At 38.8% G+C, this 12689-nt stretch overlaps 3 protein-coding genes across 3 annotated transcripts; all 3 read left to right on the forward strand.

Annotated features, from left to right (window-relative positions):
• Positions 1-1266: 1266 nt before the first annotated feature.
• Positions 1267-3758, forward strand: LOC133648196 (protocadherin beta-15-like). Its single transcript, XM_062044033.1, has one exon. It carries the CDS (start codon positions 1362-1364, stop codon positions 3756-3758), a length of 2397 nt encoding a protein of 798 aa, XP_061900017.1. The 5' UTR covers positions 1267-1361.
• A 1864-nt stretch (positions 3759-5622) lies between these two features.
• Positions 5623-7980, forward strand: LOC133648203 (protocadherin gamma-A11-like). Its single transcript, XM_062044041.1, has one exon. The coding sequence runs from the start codon at positions 5623-5625 to the stop codon at positions 7978-7980; it is 2358 nt and encodes a 785-aa protein (XP_061900025.1).
• Positions 7981-9729: 1749 nt separating this feature from the next.
• LOC133648197 (protocadherin gamma-A11-like) lies at positions 9730-12188 on the forward strand. Its single transcript, XM_062044034.1, has one exon. It carries the CDS (start codon positions 9795-9797, stop codon positions 12186-12188), a length of 2394 nt encoding a protein of 797 aa, XP_061900018.1. The 5' UTR covers positions 9730-9794.
• Positions 12189-12689: the final 501 nt, after the last annotated feature.

The following is a 12689-nucleotide window of genomic DNA, read 5'->3' on the forward strand; positions in this document are numbered from 1 at the left end:
TGTTTTCTTTATGATTGCTAATAGTATTCAAACATATGGTCATTACATCCAAAGGAAGTAAAAACAGAAAAAAAAACCTTGGGTCCAATTTGCAGCAAATAGTTTGCTTCTTCTGAAAATATGTAATACCATCGATTAATTGTTGATGCTTTAAGATTGTTTTGTGCTTTAAAAGACTGTAATCTATTTACAGGATGTAGGTTACTATATGTCTGCTTTAGCAACTCAGCATGAGAAACCAGATATCTATATGAGCAAGTGTAAACCACAAAGCATCATGTTTTAACTTTATTTTATTGGTTTTACAAACGTTTGTACTTTGTGTCTAAGTGAAAACACTGGGAAATGTATTGAGAAATAGTGCCGGTGCTACAGAGGGTTAGTGATATGAACTTATTATTTATCAAATAAACACAAAATGTAATGAAATAAAACATATACCTAAAATAAAATAATCAAATTATATAAGATTAAATAGAATTTATATAATAAAATAAAAAAAATCTTTATAATTACATACAATGTTATAAAATACAACAATGAAATAGTAAAATCTAACAAAATATTGTTATATTTATTATTTATCATTTAACTGAGGGAGGAGGACTAAATTTGATTTATTGTGTGATATATTTTACAGAAACATGCGGTTGGAAGTGTTTATTTAACAGTGCAAGAAGTACAGTATATTCTCTTTATGATCTGGTTTGCTGGCTTTGAACACCATCTTGAAGTTTTAAGTAGTCACTGAACGCACAAACTGTATCTCTGTTCATAGTGCTGAAGTCATTTTCGCACTTTTCTTTGCTGATTATTATCTATTTTTAACCAACTTATCTATTGGAAAATATATATAAACTTCCTACGATTTTGCATTTGTGTTGCAGTATCATTTATCATTTTAAACATATTTATGGTGTTAGTGTGTTATTTGAATATGCTTCTAATTGCTTTAAAAACTGCACCATTTCACAAATTAGGTCATGCAATACTTATATACCACTGATGTAGGATTTTTAAAATGTCATCCATCCATCCATCCATCCATCCATTTCCTACCCCTTGTCCCTTTTGGGGTTGCAGGGGGTGCTGGAGCCTATCTCAGCTGCATCTATAATCGTATCGACACACAACTAGATGTTATGTCAACTATTGCACTCTAGGGGTCAGTATGCACTCATGAAAAAAATTGTGTGATTTTCCCACCCATTTAAATAAGCACACGAACCAGATTTGAGTTTTATTTAGCTCCTGTCGAGACGCTTGTTAACGTGACGGTGCTGTAAAAATCTTTGGATAATTGGGGAGATTCTAAACACATTATTTTAGATTGATATATTTGTCTACCCATTTTTGATGCTATGGAGAAGAAACAATTTGCATCCTATGGCTCCTGCCTCGCCTTTATTTTCCTCTTCGTCCACACCATCAATGGAGACTTGAGCTACTCTATCCCAGAGGAGATGAAACGTGGATCTGTCATTGGAAATATCGCCAAGGATTTGGGACTTGGTTTGGGCCAGTTATCTGCTCGTAAGGCACGCATTGATCCTGAGGATAACAACGTTCAGCACTGCGGCATCAACCTCAACACTGGTGACTTGATTGTTCAGGAGAGGATTGACAGAGAAGGGCTTTGTGGCAAAAAGGCTTCATGTGTTCTTAAACAAGAACTTGTGCTGGAAAATCCATTAGAGCTGCACCGTATTAATATTCGTGTTGTAGATATTAATGATAATTCACCACAGTTCAAAGAGGATTCACTTAATTTTGAAATCCGAGAATCAGCAGACAAAGGAGAACGTTTTCTTCTCGGGGAAGCACATGATGGAGACATTGGTGAAAATGCTGTTCAAAGCTACACATTACAGCAAAATGATCATTTCAAATTAAATGTAAACACTAAACCAGGTGGACGGAAGTACTGTGAATTGGTCTTAGACAAAGAATTAGATAGAGAAGATGAAAAAGACATCATGCTCTCTCTGACTGCATATGATGGCGGCTCTCCTCAGAGATCAGGTACAGTAGTCATACATGTCACTGTGCTGGATGCTAATGATAATGTACCAGTGTTTAGTCAGACAGTCTATAAAGCCAGTCTGCCTGAAAACTCTCCTCTTGATACATTGGTGATCACAGTGAGTGCAAGTGATGCAGATGAAGGATTGAATAGTGAAATTACATATGCATTTGATCATGTTTCTGATGATGATTATATATTTACATTGCATCCCAAAACTGGAGATGTGAGAGTGGCTGGTGTTGTTGATTATGAGAAAATGTCATCATATGAAATGCAAATAAGCGCTAAAGATGGTCTTGGATTAGTGTCTTATTCAACATTAATTGTTGATCTTACTGATGTAAATGACAACTTTCCTGTGATCAATGTAAAGTCACTGTCTAATCCAGTACCAGAGAATGTGTCACCTGGTACAGAGGTGGGCATCATTAATGTTCAGGACAGAGACTCTGAGCAGAATGGACAAGTTCGCTGCTCCATTCAACATAATGTCCCCTTTAAGTTAGTTCCTTCTATTAAAAACTATTATTCTCTGGTGACTACTGGACAACTGGACCGTGAACTAGTGTCTGATTACAACATTACAATCAGTGCCACTGACGAGGGCTCTCCTCCTCTGTCCTCCTCTAAAAGTCTCCACTTATCTGTAGCAGACATCAACGACAACCCACCTGTGTTTGAGGAACAGTCCTACAGTGCATATGTGAGTGAAAATAACAAAGCTGGCTCCACTTTATGTTCCGTTAGTGCTCGAGACCCCGACTGGAGACAGAACGGTACCGTGATTTATTCTCTGTTAGCTGCTGAGGTGAACGGTGCCCCGGTGTCCTCCTATGTATCTGTTAACGGAGACACAGGTGTGATCCACGCTGTCAGGACATTTGATTACGAACACTTGAGGAGTTTTAAAGTCCACATCATGGCCAGAGACAACGGTTCTCCTCCACTGAGCAGCAACGTGAGTGTCAGTGTGTTCATATCGGATGTGAATGACAACTCTCCTCAGATACTGTACCCCTCCCCAGAGGGTAACTCCTTCATGACCGAGCTGGTCCCCAAAGCTGCACACGGAGGCTCTGTGGTGTCCAAAGTGATAGCGGTGGACGCAGACTCCGGACAGAATGCCTGGCTGTCCTATCATATAGTCAAGTCCACTGATCCAGGACTTTTCACCATTGGTCTCCACAGTGGAGAGATCAGGACCCAGCGGGACATTTCTGAATCTGACAGCATGAAACAGAACCTGATTGTGGCAGTGAAAGATAACGGACAGCCCCCTCTCTCTGCCACCTGCTCCATGTATTTACTTATTTCTGACAACTTGGCTGAGGTGCCAGAACTGAAGGACATTTCTTATGAGGAGAAGAATTCCAAACTGACGTCTTATCTGATCATCGCGCTGGTGTCTGTGTCCACCTTCTTTCTGACCTTCATCATCATCGTCCTGGGTGTGAGGTTTTGTCGCAGGAGAAAGCCCAGACTGTTGTTTGATGGAGCAGTTGCCATCCCCAGCGCGTATCTGCCTCCTAATTACGCAGATGTTGACGGAACCGGAACTTTACGCAGCACCTACAACTATGACGCCTACTTGACAACAGGTTCTAGAACCAGTGACTTTAAGTTTGTGTCTTCTTACAACGACAACACGCTGCCTGCTGACCAGACTCTGAGGAAAAGTCCTTCTGACTTTGATGAGATGTTTGGAGATACTCAAGGCTCCCCTGAGGTATGAGCAACAGCCATATTTCACATTTTCTAAAACCATGCATTCATACATACTGTTGGTGGTTTTGCTGAGACTTATGGATAAAGTGTTTCACTCTGTTTTTTATTTAGGTATTAATTTTTTAGTGATTAGGAAACAATGGTTTCCATTGGATGATTGATTTATTGTTTTTGTAATAGTTTGCTTAATTGGAATAGTACTAAGACATGCAATCACTTACTATTTTGATTATCTTTGCAACAAAAGAGATGTTGAGATTTTTGGCATAATACTTGGGTCTTTGAAGTCAATGATTAATTATCATCACCTTTACATATATTCTCTTTTCTGTCACGGCAGCATTGGTAACACTTTTTTAGCCAGCATTTACTTCAAACATCTGTTCTGATAGCTAATTCATATATTTCAAAGATAGTCAAATCTAATTGCTTTCTTTGTGAATGATTATCTATATCCCTTACATCATTCATATTTATATTCATAAAAAGTAGATGTATACTTGTTGAAAATTTAAGTTATTTGAGGCATTGCATTGCTTTGTATCTCCTTCAATGGAGTTATTTTCTTTCATACACTGTGCATATTGCCCATTACATCTGAGTTTGTATCTAAAAACACGACGCATTGCTGGCTTCATGGTTTCACCACTACTGTATATTAGTTTACTATGTTTGTGCTTTCACATGTGGGTAATATTTGCAGGTCACTTGTCACCGACATTGTTCCATTTAAAATGATAAGTGTGTATTTTGTTATTAGTAAGTCATTTACAAAAGAACATTCTCTCTTACAAATTATGACATATTGTCGGAAAACTATTAAATATATACAGTATATACTACTTGACAGCATATTGGGACATGTGATTTGCGATGAAATACTGTAAGGTATTGTAAAATTCATTACCTTGCATGATGATTTGGCAAAAGACATTGCTCTTTTGATTTATCTCATCCCAAATTATTTCCAAACTCTTACTTTTCAAGGGGTATTCCTTTGTTGTCAGATATGTTGCCTGTATATCCATGATGGGTAATTGTTGAGCCTTCATAAAATTATGAATGGTTTCATGATGAAACAGTGTATCGCATACACAATATTTAATAGTTGCTGCTTGAAAGTGCAGTGTTTGCCATATTGTTCAGTGGAGTATCTTCTGTAATATTGTTCTCAGTGTGATCTCTAGACAGTTTTGGACTGTTTTTTTTGCCTTACGTCATGTTCTTTTTTTTGAATGGTCTGTATTTTTATTCATGAAGACAGACACTAAATGCAAGTATATGATAAACTGCACTTTGTGATAATTGGATGTACTTTATTATGCATACAATGGCTTTACGCTACAAATAAAGTATATGTTCCTCGTTATGACCAATACATTTTGAAAATATTAAATGTATGTGATATTTGACTAGTACATAGAATTATACTATGATGTGGATTACATGACAAGGCAGACAGATTTGTTGCTATGTATTAATTAGTGAATATTAATGGATTCATATACACATGCATGGTTGAGGCATAGATAAATTGGACCATAATGGCATTGTGTACTGTATTTACATCAGACTACATTGTTATCTGGTTGGAGTGCAACCAGAGATTACTTTGCTAAAACACGGGTATGTTTTTACTTGGTGTGATATTTAAAATGGACTGAAGATGTCGCTCTATAACTGTCTTAAAATATGTGTGTTGCTTGGCTCTTTGTGGAAGGGCGTTTTATCAAAAGCAGTCTGGTTCTAAAGAGAAAACACGCTGCATCGCTGTCAAAGAAGGACTATATGTTTTACCTAAAAGCTGGATCTATTTTTCCTCATCATCTTGACGCATGTTTTTAACAATGGATACAAGGCGCACAAGGTTTATGATTTGCACCCTTTTCGGCATCTTTTTGTTGTATTCTGCATATGGAGACATGAGCTTTTCCTTTCCTGAGGAGATGAGACGAGGATCTGTTATTGGGAATTTAGCCAAGGATCTCGGACTGGAGGCAAGCAATCTGTACGCAAGAAAAGCCCGCATTAACACGGTGGGGAGCAGTACACGTTATTGTGATTTAAACATGAAAAGCGGAGAGCTGATTGTCGCCGACAGGATTGACCGAGAGGATCTTTGTGGAGACAAGCCTTCGTGTGTCCTAAAACATGAGGTCATGCTGCAGAATCCTCTGGAGCTTCATCAAATTAATCTGCATATTCAAGATATCAATGATAACTCGCCAATGTTTGATGATGACTTGATTAATTTAGAGATAAGTGAGTCAGCCATCAAAGGAGCTCGTTTTGTGATAGAAGAGGGGCACGATGCAGACATAGGACAAAATTCGGTTCAACAATACAGCCTAAGAAAGAATGATAATTTTGTTCTTGCTGTCAGTGGTAACACAATAGAATTAGTTCTTGATAAAGAACTTGACCGTGAAAAACAAAATGAGATGAATTTGCTTCTCACAGCTTTAGATGGCGGCTCTCCTCAGAGATCAGGTACAGTAGTCATACACGTCACTGTGCTGGATGCTAATGATAATGTACCAGTGTTCAGCCAAGCTGTTTATAAAGCCAGTCTGCCTGAAAACTCTCCTCCTGATACAATAGTGATTAATGTTAGTGCTACTGATGCTGATGAAGGAGTGAATGGAGAAGTGAGTTATGATTTCGGACATGTTTCAGAATATGTGGAAAAATTATTCAGTATTGATCGTAAAGTGGGTGCAATAAAAGTAATTGGAAATGTTGATTATGAATCAACTACATCATATGAAATTCGTTTGAAAGCCAAAGATGGACTAGGACTGTCATCTAATGCCAAGGTAATAATTTCAATCACCGATGTAAATGACAACTCTCCTGTAATACATTTAGAATCACTGTCTAATCCAGTACCAGAGAATGTGTCACCTGGTACAGAGGTGGGCATCATTAATGTTCAGGACAGAGACTCTGAAAAGAACGGACAAGTCCGCTGCTTCATTACACAAAATGTCCCCTTTAAGTTAATTCATTCTATTAAAAACTATTATTCTCTGGTGACTACTGGACAACTAGACCGTGAACTAGTGGCTGATTACAACATTACAATCAGTGCCACTGACGAGGGCTCTCCTCCTCTGTCCTCCTCTAAAAGTCTTCACTTATCTGTAGCAGACATCAACGACAACCCACCTGTGTTTGAGGAACAGTCCTACAGCGCATATGTGAGTGAAAATAACAAAGCTGGCTCCACTTTATGTTCTGTTAGTGCTCGAGACCCCGACTGGAGACAGAATGGTACCGTGATTTATTCTCTGTTAGCTGCTGAGGTGAACGATGCCCCGGTGTCCTCCTATGTATCTGTTAACGGAGACACAGGTGTGATCCACGCTGTCAGATCATTTGATTATGAACACCTGAGGAGTTTTAAAGTCCACGTCATGGCCAGAGACAACGGTTCTCCTCCGCTGAGCAGCAACGTGAGCGTCAGTGTGTTCATATCGGATGTGAATGACAACTCTCCTCAGATACTGTACCCCTCCCCAGAGGGTAACTCCTTCATGACCGAGCTGGTCCCCAAAGCTGCACACGGAGGCTCTGTGGTGTCCAAAGTGATAGCGGTGGACGCAGACTCCGGACAGAACGCCTGGCTGTCCTATCATATAGTCAAGTCCACTGATCCTGGACTTTTCACCATTGGTCTCCACAGTGGAGAGATCAGGACCCAGCGGGACATTTCTGAATCTGACAGCATGAAACAGAACCTGATTGTGGCAGTGAAAGATAACGGACAGCCCCCTCTCTCTGCCACCTGCTCCATGTATTTACTTATTTCGGATAATTTGGCTGAAGTGCCAGAACTGAAGGACATTTCTTATGAGGAGAAGAATTCCAAACTGACGTCTTATCTGATCATCGCGCTGGTGTCTGTGTCCACCTTCTTTCTGACCTTCATCATCATCGTCCTGGGTGTGAGGTTTTGTCGCAGGAGAAAGCCCAGACTGTTGTTTGATGGAGCAGTTGCCATCCCCAGCGCGTATCTGCCTCCTAATTACGCAGATGTTGACGGCACAGGAACTTTACGCAGCACCTACAACTATGACGCCTACTTGACAACAGGTTCTAGAACCAGTGACTTTAAGTTTGTGTCTTCTTACAATGACAACACGCTGCCTGCTGACCAGACTCTGAGGAAAAGTCCTTCTGACTTTGATGAGATGTTTGGAGACACTCAAGGCTCCCCTGAGGTATGAGCAAAGCCATATTTCATATTTTCTAAAACCATGCATTCATACATACTGTTGGTGGGTTTGCTGACACATACCGATAAAGTGTGTCATTGGGTTTTTGTATCAGTATTTATTTTGTAGTGATTAGCAAACAATAGTTTCCATTGGATGTTTTATATACGTATTTTGTAATATTTTACTCAATTCTAACAGTACAAAGACATTCAATCACTTCCTATTTTAATTATTTTTGCAACAGAAAGAGACTTTGAGATTGTTGGTGTAATACATGGGTCTTTGCCGTCAATGATTATTTATCATCATCTTTACATATTCACTGTTCTGTAATGGCAGCATTGGTAACACTTTTTTTTAAAAACATAGTTTATTTCAAAAATCTGTTCTGATAGATTAGTAATATAGAGGTATAAATAATCATATCTAATCACCTTCTTTGTGAGTGATTATCTATATCCCTTACATTGTTTACATTCATATTCATAAAAAATAGATTTGTCTTTGTTGAAAAATAATGTCATTTGAGGTGTTGCATTGCTTTGTATCTCATTCAATGGAGTTATTCTCTCTTATACACTGTGCATATTGCCCATTACATCTAAATGTGTATCTAAAAACACGACACATTGCTGGATTGATGGTTTCACCACTACTGTATATTAGTTTACAATGTTTGTGCTTTCACATGTGGGTAATATTTGTAGGTCACTTGTCACCGACATTGTTCCATTTAAAGTGATAAGTGTGTGTTTTGTTATTAATAAGACATTTACAAAAGAACATTCTCTCTTACAACTCATGACATATTGGCAGAAAAATAATAAGTATATACAACATATCAATACATGACAGCATATTGGGAAATGTGATTTGCGATGAAATTATGTAGGCCACTGTGAAATAAATTACCTTACATGATGATTTGGCAAAAGGCATTACTATTTTGATTTGTCTCATTCAAATGTATTTCCAAAATCTCACTTTTCAAGAGGCATTCTTTTGTTGTCAGAGATGCTGCCTGTATATCCATGATGGTAATTGTTGGGTCGTTATACAATTATGAATGGTTTCCTGATGAAACATTGGATAGCATACACAATATTTAATAGTTGTTGCTTGAAAATGCAAAGTTTGCTATATTAATTTGTAGGGTATCTTCTGTAATATTGTTCTCAGTGTGATCTCTAGACTGTTTTGGAATGTTGGTTTTTTTGCCTTACTTGATTCTTTTTTTATGGTCTCTATTTTTCTTCATAACGACAGATACAAAATTCAGGTATAAGATAAACAGCATTGTGTGATAATTGGAGATAATTTATATATACAATAGCTTAAAGCTACAATTGATGTGTATGTTCCTCATTATGTCCAACACATTTTGAAAACATTAAGCCTCTGTGAAATATGACTAGTACATAGAATTATACTCTGATGTGGATTACATGACAAGGCAGACATACTTTTTGCTACGTATTGATTAGTGAATATTAATGGATTCATCTACACATGCATGGTAAAAACATAGCCAATTTGGACAATAATGTAATTTTTTAAAGTCTTTACATCAGACTATATTTTTATCTGGTTGGAGTGCAAACACGGATTTCTTTGCTATAACATATGGGTATGTTTTTATTTGGTGTGATATTTAAAAAGAACAGAAGATGTCGCTATACAACTGTCTTAAAATATGTGTTTTACTTGGCTCTTTGTGGAAGGGCGTTTTATCAAAAGCAGTCTGGTTCTAAAGAGAAAACACGCTGCATCGCTGTCAAAGAAGGACTATATGCTGGATCTATTTTTCTTCATCATCTCGACGCATGTTTTTAACAATGGAATTAAGGTGCAAACAGTTTATGATTTGCACCTTTTACACCCTCTTTTTGTTGCATTCTGCATATGGAGACGTGAGCTTTTCCTTTCCTGAGGAGATGAGACGAGGATCTGTTATTGGGAATTTAGCCAAGGATCTCGGACTGGAGGCAAGCAATCTGTACGCAAGAAAAGCCCGCATTAACATGGTGGGGGGCGGAAAACCTTATTGTGATCTAAACATGAAAAGTGGAGAGCTGATTGTCGCCGACAGGATTGACCGAGAGGATCTTTGTGGAGACAAGCCTTCATGTGTCCTAAAACATGAGGTCGTGCTGCAGAATCCTCTGGAGCTTCATCGAATTAATCTGCATATTCAAGATATCAATGATAACTCGCCAATGTTTGATGATGACTTGATTAATTTAGAGATAAGTGAGTCAGCCTTCAAAGGAGCTCGTTTTGTGATAGAAGAGGGGCACGATGCAGATATAGGACAAAATTCAGTTCAACAATACAGCCTAAGAAAGAATGATAATTTTGTTCTTGCTGTCAGTGGTAACACTATAGAATTAGTTCTTGATAAAGAACTTGACCGTGAAAAACAAAATGAGATGAATTTGCTTCTCACAGCTTTAGATGGCGGCTCTCCTCAGAGATCAGGTACAGTAGTCATACACGTCACTGTGCTGGATGCTAATGATAATGTACCAGTGTTCAGCCAAGCTGTTTATAAAGCCAGTCTGCCTGAAAACTCTCCTCCTGATACAATAGTGATTAATGTTAGTGCTACTGATGCTGATGAAGGAGTGAATGGAGAAGTGAGTTATGATTTTGGACATGTTTCAGAAAATGTGGAAAAGTTGTTCAGTATTGATCGTAAAGTGGGTGCAATAAAAGTAATTGGAAATGTTGATTATGAATCAACAACATCATATGAAATTCGTTTGAAAGCCAAAGACGGATTAGGACTGTCTACTAATGCCAAGGTGATCATTTCAATCACTGATGTAAATGACAACGCTCCTGTAATACATTTAGAATCACTGTCTAATCCAGTACCAGAGAATGTGTCACCTGGTACAGAGGTGGGCATCATTAATGTTCAGGACAGAGACTCTGAGAAGAACGGACAAGTCCGCTGCTCCATTACACAAAATGTCCCCTTTAAGTTAATTCCTTCTATTAAAAACTATTATTCTCTGGTGACTACTGGACAACTGGACCGTGAACTAGTGTCTGATTACAACATTACAATCAGTGCCACTGACGAGGGCTCTCCTCCTCTGTCCTCCTCTAAAAGTCTTCACTTATCTGTAGCAGACATCAACGACAACCCACCTGTGTTTGAGGAACAGTCCTACAGCGCATATGTGAGTGAAAATAACAAAGCTGGCTACACTTTATGTTCCGTTAGTGCTCGAGACCCCGATTGGAGACAGAACGGTACCGTGATTTATTCTCTGTTAGCCGCTGAGGTGAACGGTGCCCCGGTGTCCTCCTATGTGTCTGTTAACGGAGACACAGGTGTGATCCACGCTGTCAGATCATTTGATTACGAACACTTGAGGAGTTTTAAAGTCCACGTCATGGCCAGAGACAACGGTTCTCCTCCGCTGAGCAGCAACGTGAGCGTCAGTGTGTTCATATCGGATGTGAATGACAACTCTCCTCAGATACTGTACCCCTCCCCAGAGGGTAACTCCTTCATGACAGAGCTGGTCCCCAAAGCTGCACACGGAGGCTCTGTGGTGTCCAAAGTGATAGCGGTGGACGCAGACTCCGGACAGAACGCCTGGCTGTCCTATCATATAGTCAAGTCCACTAATCCGGGACTTTTCACCATTGGTCTCCACAGTGGAGAGATCAGGACCCAGCGGGACATTTCTGAATCTGACAGCATGAAACAGAACCTGATTGTGGCAGTGAAAGATAACGGACAGCCCCCTCTCTCTGCCACCTGCTCCATGTATTTACTTATTTCTGATAACTTGGCTGAGGTGCCAGAACTGAAGGACATTTCTTATGAGGAGAAGAATTCCAAACTGACGTCTTATCTGATCATCGCGCTGGTGTCTGTGTCCACCTTCTTTCTGACCTTCATCATCATCGTCCTGGGTGTGAGGTTTTGTCGCAGGAGAAAGCCCAGACTGTTGTTTGATGGAGCAGTTGCCATCCCCAGCGCGTATCTGCCTCCTAATTACGCAGATGTTGACGGCACAGGAACTTTACGCAGCACCTACAACTATGACGCCTACTTGACAACAGGTTCTAGAACCAGTGACTTTAAGTTTGTGTCTTCTTACAATGACAACACGCTGCCTGCTGACCAGACTCTGAGGAAAAGTCCTTCTGACTTTGATGAGATGTTTGGAGACACTCAAGGCTCCCCTGAGGTATGAGCAAAGCCATATTTCATATTTTCTTAAACCATGCATTCATACATACTGTTGGTGGTTTTGCTGACACATACCGATAAAATGTTTCATTGGATTTTTGTATCAGTATTATTTTGTAGTGATTAGCAAATAATACTTTTCATTGGATGTTTTATGTACGTATTTTGTAATATTTTGCTCAATTCTAACAGTACAAAGACATTCAATCACTTCCTATTTTAATTATTTTTGAAACAGAAAGAGACTTTGAGATTGTTGGTGTAATACATGGGTCTTTGCCGTCAATGATTATTTATCATCATCTTTCCATAATCACTGTTATGTCATGGCAGCATTGGTAACACTTTTTTTTTTAAACATAGTTTATTTCAAAAATCTTTTCTGATAGATAAGTAATATACAGGTATAAATAATCATATCTAATCACCTTCTTTGTGAGTGATTATCTATATCCCTTACATTGTTTACATTCATATTCATAAAAAATAGATTTTTCTTTGTTGA

This window comes from Entelurus aequoreus, linkage group LG04 (assembly GCF_033978785.1).
Source record: "Entelurus aequoreus isolate RoL-2023_Sb linkage group LG04, RoL_Eaeq_v1.1, whole genome shotgun sequence".
NCBI classification, from domain to species: Eukaryota; Metazoa; Chordata; class Actinopteri; order Syngnathiformes; family Syngnathidae; genus Entelurus; species Entelurus aequoreus.